The sequence below is a fragment of the Balaenoptera acutorostrata genome, chromosome 1 (assembly GCF_949987535.1).
Source record: "Balaenoptera acutorostrata chromosome 1, mBalAcu1.1, whole genome shotgun sequence".
Lineage (NCBI taxonomy): Eukaryota > Metazoa > Chordata > Mammalia > Artiodactyla > Balaenopteridae > Balaenoptera > Balaenoptera acutorostrata.
Window position 1 is genome coordinate 170,017,620 of NC_080064.1, and position 19,471 is coordinate 170,037,090.

Here is a 19,471-nt window from a genome sequence, read left to right on the forward strand (position 1 = left end):
AAGCCATAAACATAAAATTCATGAGTTCATTCAGCAAATATTTATAGATTGCTTACTATATGCTAGTCAGTGATCTAGGTGCTGGAGGATATAGCAGTGAACTAAATAAATAAAAAGCTCTTTTCTATGGAACTTCCATTATAGTAGAGGAGAAAAGACAATACACATGTTAAATAAGTAAGATGTATAATTTGTTAGGTGGTAATAAATACCATGAACAAAAAAGACAGGTGAGGAGTGAAGGTGGTGCAGAGGCAGCTTATAATTTTAAACATGACAGTCAGCAGAGGTCTCATTAAGAAAGTGACATTTGGGCAAAGACTTGAAGGAAGTGAGAGAACAAACTAAGTGAACATCTGGGGAAAGAGGATTGCAGGCACAGCAAGCAGCAGGTACAATGGCCCCGAGGTGGGAATCTGCCTGGCTTACCTGAGGGACAATAAGGAGGCCAAGTGAGTAGAATGAAGTAAGTGAGGTGAAGCTCACCAGGAGAAAGGTAACAGGGACAGAAGATCACATAGAGCTTTGTAAATCAGAGTAAGGACTTGGATTTTACTCAGTGATTATACATTTTGAGCAGGAGTGATGTGCTCTAACTATTTTAAATGATTCACTGTTGCTGCTATATAGATGCAAGGGTGGAAGCAGGGAGACCAACAGAAAGGCTATTTTAATAATCCAGGCGAGTAGTGATGGCTTGGATCAGGGTGGTAGCAGTTCAAGTGGTGACAAATAGTCAGATTCTGTATGTATCTTGAAGATAGAGCCAATAGGATTTACTGATGTATTGAATGAAAGATATAAAAGAAAGAGTGGCTAGGCGTGATTCCAAAGTTTGACCCAAACAGCCAGAAGGATAGGGTTCATATCAGTTGAAATGAGGAATGCTTGATGGAGCAGATTTTGCGGGTAAGATCAGGAGATCAGTTTTGAACAGGTTAAGTTTGATATATCTAGGCAATATCTAAGTAGAAAAGTGATTTATGTATTCAACATCTAAGTGGATTTATGGGTCTGGAGTTCAAGAGTTTTGCAGACACTGTTAGTGCTCACCAAATAACCCTGTGCCTGTTTACATTTTCTAGCCGAACTTGGAGTTAGATTAGGGCTATGGCATTAGGTTCCAGATAATTGGATGTGGGTGGAAATGATGTAAACCACTTCTAGGCCTGACCCTTTAAGACATCCCAGGAAATCCTCTAGTCTTTTTTTTTTCTTTTTTTTTTTTCAGTTTTCCCCTTTCATATTGGTAGTCTAGGAGGCCGTGTCAAGATGATGTAGGTACGCAATATGTCAGACTATGACATGAAAAAGGTTAAGCACAGAGATGTTAGGGTTTGTTACTGCAGCATAGCCTAGCCGTATTTGACTAATACAATGGAGGATATTCAGGCTGAAGATACAGTTTTGGGGTTTATCAATATATTGAGACATTCGAGTCCATGAGACTGGATGACATCACTGAAAGAGCAAGTTGAAGTGGAGAAAAGAAAAGAAAGCTTTGAGCCTTGGGGCATTCCAACATTAAGAAGTCATGGAGAAAAGGAGAAACTAAGAAATTAAGGAGGAGCTATCAGTGAGGTAGCAGGAAAAGTAGGAAAATGTGATATCCTGGAAACCCAATAAGGAAAATATTTCAAGTAGGAGGAAATAATCAACTGTCAATTCTTGTTAATGAGATCAAGTAAGATGAGACCTGAGAATTGACCACTGAGTTTAGCAATATGGAGGCCAAGGCCGTTGGTCATATTGGCTAGCAGTGCCAATGGAGTGGTGGGGGTAAAATCCTGACTGAGAAAGATTTGGGAGAGGATAGGAGAAGAGCTGGTGACAGTGAGTATAGTAGCGAGAGGGGTAGTGGGGTCAAGAGAGGGTTTTTGTTTTGGTTTTGGTGAGGGAAAGAATTGTATATTTGTATGATGATCCAGTAGACAGGGTAAAGTTGATGATGCAGGAGAAAGAGGAGGCAATTTCAGGAGCAGTGGTTTTAATTAGGAAAGGGGGTGGGTATCCAGTTCACAAATTGGAGGGGCAGGCCTTAGATACCCATATACTTTATCTACGGTGATAGGAAGACAGACAGAGTTAATGGGCACAGATGCTTGAAGATGGATAGATAACAGTAGTAGAAGTTTGCAGAAATCTCCCCTGATCGATATTACCTTTGACTCATTCATCTTCCTCATTCTCTCTTTCCCTCATCACTCACATCTATCAATTATCAAGCCCTGACTGTTATTATGAGTAATTTTCTCAAAAGTGATTCCTCTTTTTTGTCTTTGTTGCTATCTCAGTCATTTGTGTTTTTTTCCTCCCTGGACTACCAGTACAGTTTACTACCTGGTCTCCTTACTTAGACATGTTTCCCTGAAATTCATCTTCTACACTTCTTCCAGAGAGAACTAGCTAACACAAATATTTAGTCATGCCACTCTACCATAAGAATGGATAGAAAGTCTTCCATGAGCTGGACTCTACCTAGCTAGTTTCCCAGCCTTTTCTCCTGATACATCATGCCTCACTATGTGCTCCGATAACATTATACCATTTGAACTATGAAATTTCTTCCGCTAACTATCACTTTTGCTTGAAAGTCTTACTCAGTGGAATTCCCTGTTACCTTCCCCACTTCTCCTTCTCTCCTCTGCCTTCAGCTAGATATTCATTATCCTTTAAGACTCAATGACTCAGCTCAAATGCTCTGGGAGCACCTTCCAGAGCACCTTTCCCTTCCATAGCTGAGTTGGATTCTTTTCTTTTCAGTTTCAATGCCAACCACTCATGTCATTCCTTTCTATTGTCCCATTAGCATATCAGTTCATATCTAATTTATCAGACTCTTGAGCTCTTGAGAGCAGAAATCCTGTGTTATTCATCTTTGAATTCCCAGTACTTGGCACAGTAATTGGGGCAAAGTAGGTGTTTAATAATGATGATATGAACTGAAGAATGCACTTCTCTGGGAGAGAACATTAAGATTTTTTACCACTGGAGGATCAGGCACTAGATAAAACAAAAAACCAAAACAAACAAAGAAAAAAACTAGGTCTCAGTGGGGGAAGGAATGCCTAGGGTGCCCAAGAAAAGAAGTGGCATGATTAGATGTCTAGAAGATTGAAACTAAAGAAGATAGCAGATTAGCCTGATAGCTCAGAGAACCCATGACAGAGAGATTGTAGGAGGGTAACATAAGAGGATGAGGGCACAGCACAGAATCTTAGAACTGTCATGGATGAGAAGTGGGGGGCAGTACGTGCTGGCAGAGGCCTTCTGGATTCCAACAGGGAAAGCTCTGATGGCAAAACTAAATTGGAGTGCCTGATTCATTACTTCACACCTACCCACCCTAAGAGATCTCAGAAGCTGTCTTCAGCCTGAGGACCCCCAAAGCTGAAAGCATTGACTAAAATTTTGATGTTTTGCTCATAGGAATTTCACTTCCAGTAATTTATCCTCATGGCGTATCTGGACTAATGTCCATACATGTACATAAATGGATATTCACCACAATTTTGTTTATAATAGCAAAAAAAAAATTAGAAACCTAGGTCACTTGTCTCATATTTTTCTATATTTTAAATTTTGTAACAAGCTTTGTAACTTTTTTATAATCATAAATCTAGAATAAAGCCAGAGAAGCAAGCAAACTAGCACAAAATCACTTGAAAAAGCCTTCCTTGTAGCATTTTATTCATATTTTTATTATGAAACATTATTTATAAAAATTAAGTTAGAGATAATATTTTTTAAATCTCCCTATATACTATCCCTTATTAGTAATCTAGTTTCTCTCTTTGCGAGCATTCAGTTATTATTGGCACGTGGAAAGAAAAGTCATATGTCACCAGGAGGAGGTAGTTCCTATAACAGGGAGGGGCGCTGGAGGTAGGGGAGAGATTTAGAGAGGATAAAGCAACGGTTAGGAGACTATCTGCAACCATGAGAAGAGTCTCAGCTCTCTTACCCACTTATGTCTCAGCTTCTAAATTGTAATCTCCCTCAACATGCAGGGACCATGGATCATCCAACTTCCCATAACTAGTACTGAAAACCTAGTGTTGCATATATTTGGGTGCTCAAACATATTTATTATTAAATGCATGATTAATTAGGCTTCTTTTCATACTTCTATTTTGAAACTTTCAAAGTAAGTTAAAATTTTTAGTGAGAATATACTTACAGTTGAACCACAGGGTGAAATTTTTCTCTGAAATCAACTCTCAATGGGCAGCCATATTTTTCCCAATTATATTTTACTCTCTAGAAAAGGAAAAATGCTTTAGTTATTTTCTATATTTGGCTGATTGACAAAATTATAGTTTTCTTACCAAGTGTTTAGATGGTCGATCCCTCAGATATGACCTGTAAAAAAACATTTTCATTACTTATAATCTTTCCTCTTCTCAAACTTAAAAATTAATACCATTACTTTGTTTGGGTAAAGAGGTATCATAAAAGTCAAACAGATAACCATAATTACAAAATACTCCTAAAATATGTAGAGATTAAACAACATACTTCTAAATAACACACAGATCAAAGACAAAATCTTAAGAGAAGTTAGAAAATATGTTCAACTAAATGAAAATGAAAACACAACTTATCAAAATTTGTGAGGTGCAGCAAAATCAGTGCCTAGAGGTAAATTTATAGCAATAAATGTATATATCAGAAAAGACTGATGATAATAGGAATAAATGCTAACTGATTCTAAATTATTGATACTACATTAATATAAAACTCAATGTTTATGTTAAAAATACTTCTTACTTTTCAATGATGTAAAAAAAATCATGCTGAAGACATTCTTTTTTATCAAATCTACAAAAATAAAACATAATGAAGTTGTAATATCACCATTCCTTATTTACTAGCACAAACATTTAATCATTTAACTCAGTGATTCTCAAACTCAAAAGAATCACAGAATCATCACTTATTGAATTAGAATCTTTGGGGTTGGTGTGTAGCCCTAGCATTTCTATTTTTAAAACTCAGCTTCACAAATGTTTCTGAAGGTACCAGAATTTAAAATATACTGATTTACCTCTTATATTTGATACATGTGAAAATTTGCAGAATATCCATCAAAGTAAAGACAAATTTCTTTGGACTGCTTCATTCTTCATAATTTTTTAAAACACAGAGTTCTAATTGCTACTAGAGACTCAGTTGCACAGGTAAGGATCTATTTTAAGAATTCACATAATTTCTAGTTAGGGTTTATGCAGACATAAGGCTATCATGGTCTATAAAATGATAGAGTTTTTAGTAAGTTAATTTATTCATTTGATCATTTTTGCTGGCTACTTCCAGCGTAACTCAGAAGGAACCCCAGTCACTGCTGTGTTTATATAGATATTGGAAGCCTAGGACCACCTCCCACCCTGAGTTCAAATTAGACCCCAAGAGATGCTCTCCTTCATTGACAACTCTCCTGTCAGAAGTATCACGGGCCCCATAGGTATCCTTTGCTGATTGTGAAAACTTAGGCCAACCACAACCTGAATCCAAGAAATTAGGGTCATTTTTAGAGTTCCAGAGCGGTGGGTCATTGACTAAGAGATCTGGAAAGAGGTCCTGAAATCTGTGCTTTCAGACATGCTCTCCAGGTGATTCTGACAAGCAACCTAGTTTGACAGTTGCTCTCTAAACCTTCCCAGAAATAGATTGATTCAAGCTGTTTTGCATCTCACTGAAGAAGGAAATCTTCATGCAGTGATACTGCATGCAGGGGTACTGGGAATTGATTTTGGTAACATGTTGCTTAGAGCAGTTATTCTCAAATTTTAATGCCCCTACTAATCTTGGAAATTTTGTTAAAACAGAGATTCTGACTCAGCAGGTACAAGGTGAGGCCTAAGATTCTGCATTTCTAGTAAGTTCCCAGGCGATGCCACTGCTGGTCCATAGATTATACTCTAAGGAGCAAGGATGTAGACCATCCCAGAAATAAGATGCTATAGTCTGTTTAAATCAGTTAGCCTTTGTGTTTTCTGGAAAAGGGCTTACGGGAAATGCAAATTCCTTGCTGAATGAGATGGGAATATTTAATTATCTATCCAGCAACTGATTTTAACAATTCACTACTCAAAAGATTATTAGAATGACAGATGAGTAGACCTTTGTTTTGGATGAGAGCAAGCCACTTCATAAACAGATTCAGATAAGAGTCAATGTTACCCCACCCTCACCCTAACTACAGGAAAGGAATTGCAATACATTTTTGTCTCCATTATACATTCCACCTCAGTTAAACAGATTTGTGTATGCTGACCTTTATTCTCTCCCATGCAGAAGAAAGAGCTGTGGATGACACAAGTTCCAGTGTGCTTCATTGTGAACCATAGTAAAAATCAATAAAAGTCACACCTTGGGATTCTCTGAAGGAAACACTGGTGGTTCTGTTAGGTTTGCTCTAAAAAACTTTCTTATGGAAAAAGGTGCAGGAAACTGAGGCTTCTCTCTTGTGGTTACAAGCAGTTCTCTGACGGAAGTGAAATTATAACTGGTTTGAGTAGGATGGACAACAGAGAGGTATGTTTTTCTCCCTCTCATTTCTCTGGAAATGAGTTGTACAATGAAGAGCTGAGAGAAGTAATGCAAAGGATGGAAACTGGCTTATGAAAAGGGAAGGTAGAGAAAAATGCTGGTAATGGAGACAGAGGTTAAGTCTGTCTGATCCAAATGTAATATTTGAATATGATTCAAATGTAATATTTGACTTGGCAAAAAGTTCAAACAAGTCTGGTTTGGACAAATTATCAACTTATAATGGATTTCATATGGACATGTCAGTCATTGGGCTAATATTATCGCTAGTAATTACCATTTAGTTCACCATTCATTTTTAAACATAAAGAGTAAGACAAGTCAAATGCAAATATACTTGCCCTTTAACAGCAATGAATTTATTAGCATCACAGCCAACAGATATTTGGAACACCTAAAGTAAAGTAATTTAGGTGATGATGAGTTTAGTGGTTCCAATTCACATGATCTAAAATATTACTACAGCTAAAAGCAATTACATTTTAGATTTGAAATAACCTTTTAAATGTAGAGTTTTGTTATACTGCTCTGTGCTGTTTTCCTCCTTCTTCTTCGATCCCTTTTTTCTTTCTTTGCTTCCTTTCACCCTTACTGCTCACAAGGCCCAAAGGTTGGGTCTCTGCTTTCTTACTTCGATGTGATCTTTCACTACTACCTCTACAACCATGACTATCAACTCTGTAGTTCCAGCTTGCATCTGACTCACCTGGCAGGTTTCTGTAATAGTGAGTTGGCCAAAAAGTTCGTCCAGGTTTTTCCGTAAGATGTTATGGAAACACGAATTTAACTTCTTTTTAGAGTCAGGGTCCTGGTTCTTCCTCAACCGGGATAAGCTACTTATATTTCTACCTGGCTCCAGGACACCTTACTCACTACTGTCTACCCTGGCCACCTCTCCAACTCCCACCCCAGGCTTTCTAATTGGGATTTAGATACCTGCTTTCTGTTTTAAACATGTCCTGTATGTTGCATATTTCCAGAAGGCAAATCTAAAAACACCCTTGGGGATCAGGAGGGTGGGGTTAGAGAATGATGTCCAGCCAAGCTTGATAGATTTAAAGAATTGCACCTGCTAAGCCAAGAGCTTTCAGTCTTCATTTGAAAGGCATGCTCCATAGCAGGAGTTCATGGATTTTATTTCTTGAACTATCTGATCTCACCCATAGGACCTGATTTGTTCTCTCAACAACTCTACCCACAGTCCTTGCTGTCCATCATTATTAAATATTTTCCCATCACATGTGTTTAGAAACATGTGTCTGCCCTTTATCTTTACTAAATTATCCATATAAGGTACATGGTTGGCTGAGTTCCTCAAGTTTTTCATAGTTAGGACGCACCATCACTTGATGATCTTATTTGTAACATCTCTTCTTTTATGGGTCTTAGTTCACAAAAATAATTCCTAGTCTCAGAATTAACAACCATGACTCAGGTTAAAATACATGAGTTGACCTGCAGGTGGCTCTTGAACAGGAGCATGGGTACAGAATGTGGGAAGTATGAATAAGACTGTTTTGTAGGGTACCCACTGCTGGAGGGCTGACACATTTTCCTTGGGACAGGACACCTAACAGAGAAATTCTGACATATAGCCCAAATGAAAACAATGAATGTAGTAGTTTTCTTTATTTAATATTATTCTCTTAAGTACAGAGACAGGCAAAACTGTTTCTGCCTTAGCTCAGAATCAGACACAGCGTATTCCCTTGAACTGGACAGAACAACTGAACAGAGAGGAATTCTAAAGGCCTTCAACACAGAAATGTTGGTAGACAATATATTAGACAGAGTGTAGTCATCTCTCCCTGGGAAACTTCATCTTGGAAGGAATTACTAACGCCCTCTGAGGACCGGTTTACTTGGGTGGTCTCATTGCATCCTGGTTCTTGGTGTACAGTTAAAAATCTGAGATGCAGCCCTGTTGGTGCTGTCTGTTCCATTTGCTGCTCTGCTGCATGCTATGAAGACTAAGTAACAAAGATGGCAGGCTCATGTTCAAATGGCTCAGTCCATGGTCCATTTGGTCCAGCAGGTTTAGCAAGGGCTTAACTTCATCCAACTAGAGAAGAAGTCTGTGGGTCCTCTGTCTATAATATTTATCCGGGAGGCCGATGACTTGCTTACCAGTGGGGATAGGAGCACAAAGAAGGGTGCCTGTGATTGAGAGCATACCTTGTAGTTGTGTACAGGTTTTTATTTTCTTGGCTAGCTAGAGGACCTACCTCCACAAGGCCACATTTTCCTGTTGCCTAAAGGGCTATGGCATATTCCATTATCTTCTACTATATGGCATACTCTCCATTCTATTTCAGTGGGTGGGTCAATACAAACTACCTGAAACGGGCACAGATGGTGGCTAGATTTGAACGGTCCATGTCTTGGGGTGTGCCAAGGAAGAAACCAGTAATATTAGATAATTTCTGTGTGACGGGTACTGTTCTGGGCATTTTACATAAATTATCTTATTTAATACTCTCAACAAAGTAGATAAATACTGTGAGATGGATATTATATTTCCCTTTTTACAAATGAGGCAGCTGAGACTCAGAGTGTTTAGGAGCTTCTTGAAGCCAGTAGGTGGTAGAGCTTGGATTTGAACTCAGGTTAGGTTAACGTGTTTTTGTAATGCCTGGGCTGGGCAGGATAGGGTGAATAAGGATCCCTAACAAATCTACAAATTAGACAGGAAAAAGATGGAGGAAACCACGGTGCTTCAGGAAGGCATCTTATATGGAATAGGGTAGAGCAGTCAAGGAGCTGAAGATAGAAAATGCAGACCAAGGCTGGGGCAGGAACTCGCTAGGTTGCTGTTTTTTGCTTCCTCAGCAGATTAAACTGGGTAGGCAGCATGGTGGATAAACAGGGGGAGTGGTCAGTATGCACCTGCAGGCAATTTCCTGGGGAAGCAGTGTGTGTGTCAGCAGTGCTCAAGGATGGATCACGTCTGCCTCAGTTTAAGGCTCCCTTTAAATTCACGGCACCTTGGGACTTCCCTGGTGGTTCAGTGGCTAAGACTACATGCTCCCAATGTAGGGGGCCTGGGTTAGATCTCTGGTCAGGGAACTAGATCCCACATGCTGCAACTAACTGTTCCCATGCTGCAACTGAAAAGATCCCACATGCTGCAACGAAGATTCTGCACGCAGCGATGAAGATCCTGTGTGTTGCAACTGAGACCTGGTGCAGCCAAATAGATACATTTAAATTCATGGAACCTTGCCCTGGTAGGAAGAGGTTCTTGGTGCTGGGGTCCTGAAGAGCAGGGACTATGTCTCATTTAACTTTGAATTCTTCATGTAGGTATTCCCCATTGTGCTATGGCTGATATATAGTGGGTGCTCAATATATGTTTATTGATTATTAGTTGGAATGAGAAGGAATAAAGAGAGGAGGCATCCCTCAGTGTGGAACAAAGACTCAAAGGAGGTGGTAGTGGGTGATTGCCTGAACACCCCACTGCTATATCACATTGCTGTGCTTTTGTATATGCCTCTTCCTGCTCAACTTCTACTTACTCTTCAACAGTCATTTTATGCATCACCTTCTTTTCACCTTTTCCCTCCCAATCAAAATTGCTTACTTTTTCCTCTGGGCTATCTGGTAACTGTATATCTCACATTCTTTTACACTAGTTTATGTTTTCCCCTTTGGAAGGGACTCTTTTCATCTTTGTAACTCCCATCACTTAGCACACAGACTGAAACATAGAAACGTGGTAGGCACACAATAAAATTTTTTGAATGAAGAAATGATCCAATTTTTAAAATAAATAAACATAGCATAAATATGGATATGACTGGCAGTCTTTTCTGACAAACCATATCCAACTTTAGCTGTTCTCATTAATTTCAGTTTTCCTCTACACAATTTTATCTATGTTCAAAAACTAATAATTTGGGGCTTCCCTGGTGGCGCAGTGGTTGAGAATCTGCCTGCCAATGCAGGGAACACGGGTTCGAGCCCTGTGGGAAGATCCCACATGCCGCGGAGCAACTAAGCCCGTGTGCCACAACTACTGAGCCTGCGCGTCTGGAGCCTGTGCTCCGCAACAAGAGGGACCGCGATAGTGAGAGACCCGCGCACCGTGATGAAGAGTGGCCCCCGCTCACCGCAACTAGAGGAAGCCCTCGCACAGAAACGAAGACCCAACACAGCCATAAATAAGTAAATAAATAAATAAATGTTAGAGAGAATTGAAAAAAAAACTAATAATTTTACATCTTTGTAAGTGTTTATATTCTGATGGTAAACTCATGGAGGGCAGTAATCTAATCTTTTTCCAAAGTAAAATAATGGTCTCTCTACAGTGAAACATTACAAAATGTTGCTAAGTATTAGGGGGAGTGGTACTGAATGGAGTTAATATGTATTATTTAGTTTTACCACCCATGTATTATGGAAGTAAAATTTTCAGTCTTCTACCCATGTCACTTACCTTTTGGGAGACTGGACACGTTTTTGAATGTTCACTAGGTCTAATGTGAACAAGCAGAAGACCTGTTTTCTGGTATCTAGGAGAAACAACATGTACAGGTGATTATAGAATCACAAGGGATGTAGCCATGAGTCTGCCTTTGCGCAGAACAGATGAAAAGTCCCATTAACATGTCGTGATTGAACTGCCTTCCCCCCCCCCCCCCCACCCATGAGGAATTCTAGAGGCCTGGTGGTGGTGGTGACGGCTCGCTGTTTCTGCTAAGGTGCATTGTGGTCATATCCTAAAGTCACTCCCATCTCATGGTATCCCATATTTTGGCCAGCATAGGATAGGCACAATGGGATAAAATGAGTTTCTCTCAGCATTTCAAGCCCTCTGTTTCATTCACACCCTCAGTCTCCTGAGGATGGGGCTTTGCTGCTGACATCTTGCCCTGCTTCCTGACAGTATTACAAGACCGTAGCCATTGCATAGGTTCCTTCTCTAGCCTCTACAGATTTTTTCCTCCTATTGATAATGCTTTTGGAACAATAGATATTAAGTTATGAAGTTAGTTTTCTGAACCACATTATGCTGCATAATATGATCTGACTGGAAGCAAAAGGGAGATCAGACATAATGCCTTTGTAGATTATGAAATGCAAGTGAATAATTTTGTGCTCAGGCAAAATAGGAGGGCTCAAAAATTACAGAAGAAAAAAATCTGAAAGTATTATTCCTTCCCTGCCCCTAGTAAGGTTTTTACTTTTTGAAAGAAGTGGGAAAAAACAAAACACAAACAAACTAACCACAAACAAATGTTCTTTTCCTTCCAATATTCATTATATTTTAATATTTATCATATATTAGATATAAAATATACTAAATAAGTGAGGATACAAATAGCACATTTTTATATTTTTAAATCACTGTACCATATTTCATCAACTCTAAGATACATTTTTTATTTCCTTTAACACCTTTGAAAACAAGAAGCATCTTATAATTATGTCAGTTATAGCTTTTTTCCCCAAATTGATGGAAACTTTGAGTTGATATATTCAGTAATATAGTATAGATCTGTAAGAAAAGGACACCAAAGTAAATATTGCATCTTCAATTTTCTACATAATTTTACTTATAGGTAGATTTTTTTTTCTGCCATGGCTGATTTCAAAGCTTTTGGTATTTCTTCTCAAGTCTCGGACTGACCTAAAGTATCCTGGACAATTTGATATATACTGTACAGCAACAGAATTCTGAGTAAATATCCACAAAATCAAAAATACCCAAAGGAACCCACAACATTAGAAGAATCAAGAGAAAAGTTGGTGAGTTAGGGGGGAAGGGATGTATTGAGCCTCTCTTGACTACTGTATCTAAAGTAGCATTTTTCCCTACACTTCCTGGTCACTCTCTACTGCTTCTTTCTGCTTTATTTTTCTTAATAGCACTTATAATTATTTGGGACCATCTTGTTTATTTACTTCATTACTTTCTTCTTGTCTTCTCCCACTAGAGATATGTCTCACGACAGCAGTACTCTATCTCTCTTGCTCACCATGTGTTTTGAACACCTAGAGTGCTTGGCATGGAGTGGGTATTCAAACTCATGTGGAGTAGCAGCCTAAAGAAAAATGAACTTTTCCTTAGAAGAACATGCTACCTTTCCAGAAAATATATTGAGTTAGGACATAATGATAACCTAATGCCTTAAGATACAATTCCATGTTGGTTACCTTCCTCCAGAAATTAAGTGTTTAGGTGCTACCTTATTCCAAGATTCAGAGATGGTGTTTTACCTGACTCTACTCATAATTAAAGACATCTTGGGATTAGAGTTCTAGTTTTTGCTTAAAGATAGTATGTAAAGACTTTGGGATGGGAATGAATGATATAAGGTGCTCAAAAATTATTGAATTAAGAAATAGCCTGGTGTTTTTTGCACCTTCAGTTGGATGAGTAGCACCATCAGATAGATCATGTTTTCATTTAATTAAAGGAGTATTTTACATTTTTATACAGAATACTATTTTCACATCTTTCCAGACATTTAAAGGAATTTGAAATCTGGATATTTAAAAGGATATGAGGTCATTTAAATAAAAGAATACATATAAATCAGTAACCTGAATAGCATATTTAATATTGAGTAGGTTCTTTTAAAAGTCTTACTTACTGCAACTTGAAATAATCATCTACTGCCTCATAATTTATATTCTGAGAAAATGTTACTGTCTGAAAAAGAAAATAAAAAAGTTTATGTAAAGTAGGAAAATTGGGAATGGGGACAATGGATAATTTCAAGACAGACATAAATCTTTCTTTAGGCAAGAAAAATAATATATTTAGCACTTTTTTCTAATTTATTTTCTTTCCTATCTCAGAAACTCCAATTATGTAGATATTAGATTTACTTTCTTACATTTCCTTATTTTACTTTTAATTTTATATTATCATAGTTCTTTTATTTATACTGCTTCTCTCTCCTTCCTCATTTGACTTTTGTTGTTGCAATATTCTTATTTTTATTTTTCATTTATAGCAGCATAGCAAACTTTTCACTTTCTTCTGTTTTCTAATAACCTGTCTCTGGACCTTTTAATTTCTTCTTCGATGTTTTCAAATCATTACAAAATCACATTGTCTGTAATTTTTGAGACTATGGGGAATTATTTGCCAGAATCTTTCTTCTGTTGTTTCTGAGTAATTTTTTTAAATGTCCATTTGCCTTTTGCATATTTCTTGCTATTTTCTTCCCTCCAGGCCATGTTTTGTCTCAATTTTCAGTATTCCATATGGTTGCTATCATCACAGAGTAAAGCCACTTATAGAACATATATGATTATAGAGGCAAAAAGTTATAAACCCCACATTTTTAAAGTATGGTAGCTACAATTTCTATACCCCTAAATTACTTTTTTGGTAGTTCTTTGTTATATATATAAATATATATATAAACATAAGTATAACTATTCTATATATAAATATGCTATATATCTCTAGATCTTTATATATAATATAAATATAATATATATGTATATATATGTGTGTGTATATATATAATATATCTATATATCTATATTGATCTCCAGAGAGAGATCAATTGTGAGGATTGGCTAATCTGTTGTGATGAGAACAGAGACTCTGTGTCTGTAAAACTCCTTAGTAAAAAGTTTTATTTCCAAAACAAAGTTTATTTACTCATATGCTGGATGCTAAGTGGTGTGACATAAATATGCAATCTTTTATGATAAAGTTGAAGTCTGTGAATGTCATCACATTAAAAATAAATCTAGTTTCATGTTCAAGGAAAGGAACTATCAAATTTACACCTGTATGCTTTTGTATGCCATGTTTTCCTTCATATGTAATCTTAAAAATAACTTTATAAGAAAGAAATTTGCCAGAGACAGAAATGAATGAACAATAAAGATGACAGTTAAAAACTCATGGGGAAACAGACCAATCACAAGCACTGAAATTGAAGCTGTGATTAAAAATCTTCCAACAAACAAAAGCTCAGGACCAGATGGCCTCACAGGTGAATTCTATCAAACATTTAGAGAAGAGCTAACACCTATCCTTCTCAAACTCTTCCAAAGTATAGCACAGGGAGGAACACTCCCAAACACATTCTACAAGGCCACCATCAAACTGATGCCAAAACCAGAAAAAGATGTCACAAACAAAGAAAACTACAGGCCAATATCACTGATGAACATAGATGCAAAAATCCTCAACAAAATACTAGCAAACAGAATCCAACAGCACATTAAAAGGACCATGTACCATGATCAAGTGGGGTTTATCCCAGGAATGCAGGGATTCTTCAATATACACAAATCAATCAGTGTTATAAACCATATTAAAAAAGTGAACAAGAAAAACCATATGATCATCTCGATAGATGCAGAAAAAGCTTTTGACAAAATTCAACACCCATTTATGATAAAAACCCTCTAGAAAGTAGTCATAGAGGGAAGTTACCTCAACGTAATAAAGGCCATATATGACAAATCCACAGCCAACATCATTCTCAATGGTGAAGAACTGAAACCATTTCCACTAATATCAGGAACAAGACAATGTTGCCCCCTCTCACCACTTTTATTCAACATAGTTTTGGAATTTTTAGCCACAGCAACCAGAGAAGAAAAAGAAATAAAAGGAATACAAATCAGAAAAGAAGAAGTAAAACTGTCACTGTTTGCAGATGACGTGATACTATACATAGAGAATCCTAAAGATGCTACCAGAAAACTACTAGAGCTAATCAATGAATTTGTTAAAGTAGCAGGGTACAAAATTAATGCACAGAAATCTCTTGCATTCCTGTACACTAATGATGAAAAACCTGAAAGAGGAATTAAGGAAACACTCCCATTTACCATTGCAACAAAAAGAATAAAATACCTATGAATAAATCTACCTAAGGAGACAAAAGACCTGTATGCAGAAAACTATAAGACACTGATGAAAGAAATTAAAGATGATACAAGCAGATGGAGAGATATACCATGTTCTTGGATTGGAACAATCACATTGTGAAAATGACTTTACTACCCAAATCAATCTATAGCTTCAGTGCAATCCCTATCAAATTAGCAATGGCATTTTTCACAGAACTAGAACAAGAAATATCACAATTTGTATGGAAACACAAAAGACCCCGAATAGCCAAAGCAATCTTGAGAAAGAAAAACAGAGCTGGAGGAATCAGGCTCCCTGACTTCAGACTATACTACAAAGGTACAGTAATCAAGACAGTATGGTACTGGCACAAAAACAGAACTATAGATCAATGGAACAGGATAGAAAGCCTGGAGATAAACCCATGCACATGTGGTCACCTTATCTTTGATAAAGGAGGCAAGAATATACAATGGAGAAAAGAGAGCCTCTTCAATAAGTGGTGCTGGGAAAACTGGACAGCTACATGTAAAAGAATGAAATTAGAACACTCCCTAACACCATACACAAAAATAAACTCAAAATGGGTTACAGACCTAAATGTAAGGCCAGATACTATAAAACTCTTAGAGGAAAACATAGGCAGAACACTCTATGACATAAATCACAGCAAGATCCTGTTTGACCCACCTCCTAGAGAAATGGAAATAAAAACAAAAATAAACAAATGGGACCTAATGAAACATACAAGCTTTTGCACAACAAAGGAAGCCATAAACAAGATGAAAAGAGAACCCTCAGAATGGGAGAAAATATTTGCAAATGAAGCAACTGACAAAGGATTCATCTCCAAAATATACAAGCAGCTCATGCAGCTCAATATCAAAAAAACAAACAACTCAATCCAAAATTGGACAGAAGGCCTATATAGACATTTCTCCAAAGAAGATATACAAATTGCCAACAAACACATGAAAGGATGCTCAACATCACTAATTATTAAAGAAATGCAAATCAAAACTACAATGAGGTATCACCTCACACCAGTCAGAATGGCCATGATCAAAACATCTACAAACAATAAATGCTGGAGAGAGTGCAGAGAAAAGGGAACCCTCTTGCACTGTTGATGGGAATGTAAATTGATACAGCCACTATGGAGAACAGTATGGAGGTTTCTTAAAAAACTAAAAATAGAACTAACATGCGACCCAGCAATCCCATTACTGGGCATATACCCTGAGAAAACCATAATTCAAAAAGAGTCATGCAGGAATAAAGACGCAGACCTACTAGAGAATGGACTTGATGGCATGGGGAGGGGGAAGGGTAAGCTGGGACAAAATGAGAGAGTGGTAGTGTATATATGGACATATATACACTACCAAATGTAAAATAGATAGCTAGTGGGAAGCAGTTGCATAGCACAGGGAGATCAGCTTGGTGCTTTATGACCAGCTAGAAGGGTGGGATAGGGAGGGTGAGAGGGAGGGAGATGCAAGAGGGAAGACATATGGGGATATATGTATATGTATAATTGATTCGCTTTGTTATAAAGCAGAAACTAACACACCATTGTAAAGCAATTATACTCCAATAAAAATGTTTAAAAAATCAAACAAACAAACAAAAAACAAAAAGAGTCATGTACCACAATGTTCATTGCAGCACTATTTACAATAGCCAGGACATGGAAGCAACCTAAGTGTCCATCGACAGATGAACGGATAAAGAAGATGTGGCACATATATACAATGGAATATTACTCAGCCATAAAAGGAAACGAAATGGAGTTATTTGTAGTGAGGTGGATGGACCTAGAGTCTGTCATACAGAATGAAGTAAGTCAGAAAGAGAAAAACAAATACCGTACGCTAACACATGTATATAGAACCTAAAAAAATTAAAAAATGGTTCTGAAGAACCTAGGGGCATGACAGGAATAAAGACTCAGACGTAGAGAATGGACTTGAGGACATGGGGGGGAAGGGTAAACTGGGACGAAGTGAGAGAGTGGTAGCGTATATGTGGACATATGTACACTACCAAATGTAAAATAGATAGCTAGTGGGAAGCAGCCACGTAGCACAGGGAGATCAGCTTGGTGCTTTGTGTCCACCTGGGGGGGGGGTGGGATAGGGAGGGTGGGATAGAGACACAAGAGGGAGAAGATATGGGGATATATGTATATGTATAGCTGATTCACTTTGTTATACAGCAGTAACTAATTTACCATTGCAAAGCAATTATACTCCAATAAAGATGTTAAAAAAAAACAACTCATGGAGAATAGATTGAGAAAGTTTAACATATGTTTAACCAGCGTTACAGAAGAAGAGAAGATAGAGAAGAGGTATAGACAATATTTGCAAGATACCTGATGAAGACAATGATTCAGAGATGTATGAGGCCCAAGAAATCCCAAGCAAAGAAAGAAGTAAAGAAACCTGCATTTAGACACCTCATAGTGAAAGTGAAGAAAGCAAAGAATAAAATCTTAAAAGCAGCCAGAGGGAAAGGTGTTAAAATTGCAAGTGACTTCTCAATGTGAACAATGGAAGCCAAAAACCAATAGAATAATATTTTTAATGCCATTTAAGAAAATCATCACCAAACTAGATTTCTATATCTGGAGAAAATATTTTTCAAGAACAAAAATGAAATATAGATGTTTTCAGATGAACAAAAATTGAGTATATAATCACCAGTAGCCTCTCACTAAAAGAAATGTTAAGGAATGTACCTAAATCAGAAGGAAAGGAATACAAGATGGAAGCACTTATGATAAAAAGGAAAAAAGATAAAGATAGGGTAAATACACATTGCTGTATAAAATAGTAATAACACTGCCTAATAGTGAATCTATGAATTCAATTACATGTGAGTTGGGGAAAGAATAAAGTATTTAATTAAATTTAGTCTTGTATAAATTAAACATTCAGGTTATAATTTCAAAGGAAAACTGACTAGAAATACAAACAGAATGTATAACTGCTGAACCAGTGGAAGGGGGAAAGTGGAATGATAAAAAGTATGCAACTAAACCTAAAAAGGCAAGAAACTAGAGGAAAAAACATAGAAAGAATGGGAAAATAAAAGTACAAAGCAAGATGGAAGGCAAAACCTCAAACATATTATTAATTCCAATAAATGTAAATAGACTAAATGCTCCAATTAAAGGACAAAGATTTTCAGACTAGACAAAAATAACAAAAATTTAAAAACTCAAATATATGGTGCTTATAGGAAACATAGCTAAAACATAAGGCAATAGAAAGATTGAAATTAAAAGGGTAGAAATTGTATGGAAATATTAAGTAAAAGAAAACCTGATATGGCTATATTAAATATGGAACAAAGTAGACTTGAAAGCAAAAAGTATTACTACAGAGAAAGATGGTCATTTCATAATGTTTAAAGTTTCAATTCATCAGGAAGAGAATTTAAAAACTTGGATGCATCTAATAATATGCTTTCAAATATATAAAGTAAAAATTGACAATCAGATTGAAAATGATACCAGATGAAAATCTGGATCTTCACAAAAAATGAAGAGCACTGGAAATGATAAATATGTATATAAATATAAAATGCCTTTTCATTATTTAAATCTCTTTTAAAAGATAATTGATTATATAAAGCAACAATAATAGCAATTCATTGTAAGGTTTATAAAATATGTAGAAGTAAAAGGTATGGCAACAATAGTACAAAAGCTATGTGAGGGAATATAGAAGTATACTGGTATAAGGTTATTATACTATAAATGAAATGATACAATATTGAGGGCAAACTGAGATAAGTTACAGATGTGTACAATAAAACCTAAAGCATCCAATAAAAAACCAAAATGAATAAGGAATAACTAAAAAAGCCAACAAAGATGCAAAATGGAATCATATAAAAATAATCAAAAAGAAGGCAGAGAAAGTGGAAAAAAATTTTAAAAACAGAAGGGACAGATAGAAATCAAATAGTTAAATGGTAGATTTAAACCCAACAGTACCAAAAAAAAAAAAATTCACGTTGAATGTACCCAATAAAAAGGCAAAAATATTCAGAATAGATAAGCAAGTAAGATCCAAC

General features: G+C 36.7%; 1 protein-coding gene across 1 annotated transcript in view; it reads right to left on the reverse strand.

The window, feature by feature from the left end:
- Positions 1-19,471, reverse strand: part of CATSPERE (catsper channel auxiliary subunit epsilon) — a 264,240-nt gene that overhangs the window by 52,089 nt on the left and 192,680 nt on the right. The window contains exons 12-17 of the mRNA XM_057536226.1: positions 13,152-13,210; positions 10,991-11,066; positions 6,894-6,946; positions 4,771-4,821; positions 4,329-4,362; positions 4,181-4,260 (exon numbers count right to left, since the gene is read on the reverse strand). Of these exons, the coding sequence (XP_057392209.1) occupies positions 4,181-4,260; positions 4,329-4,362; positions 4,771-4,821; positions 6,894-6,946; positions 10,991-11,066; positions 13,152-13,210 (353 nt within the window). The remainder of the gene's footprint in view (positions 1-4,180; positions 4,261-4,328; positions 4,363-4,770; positions 4,822-6,893; positions 6,947-10,990; positions 11,067-13,151; positions 13,211-19,471) is intronic.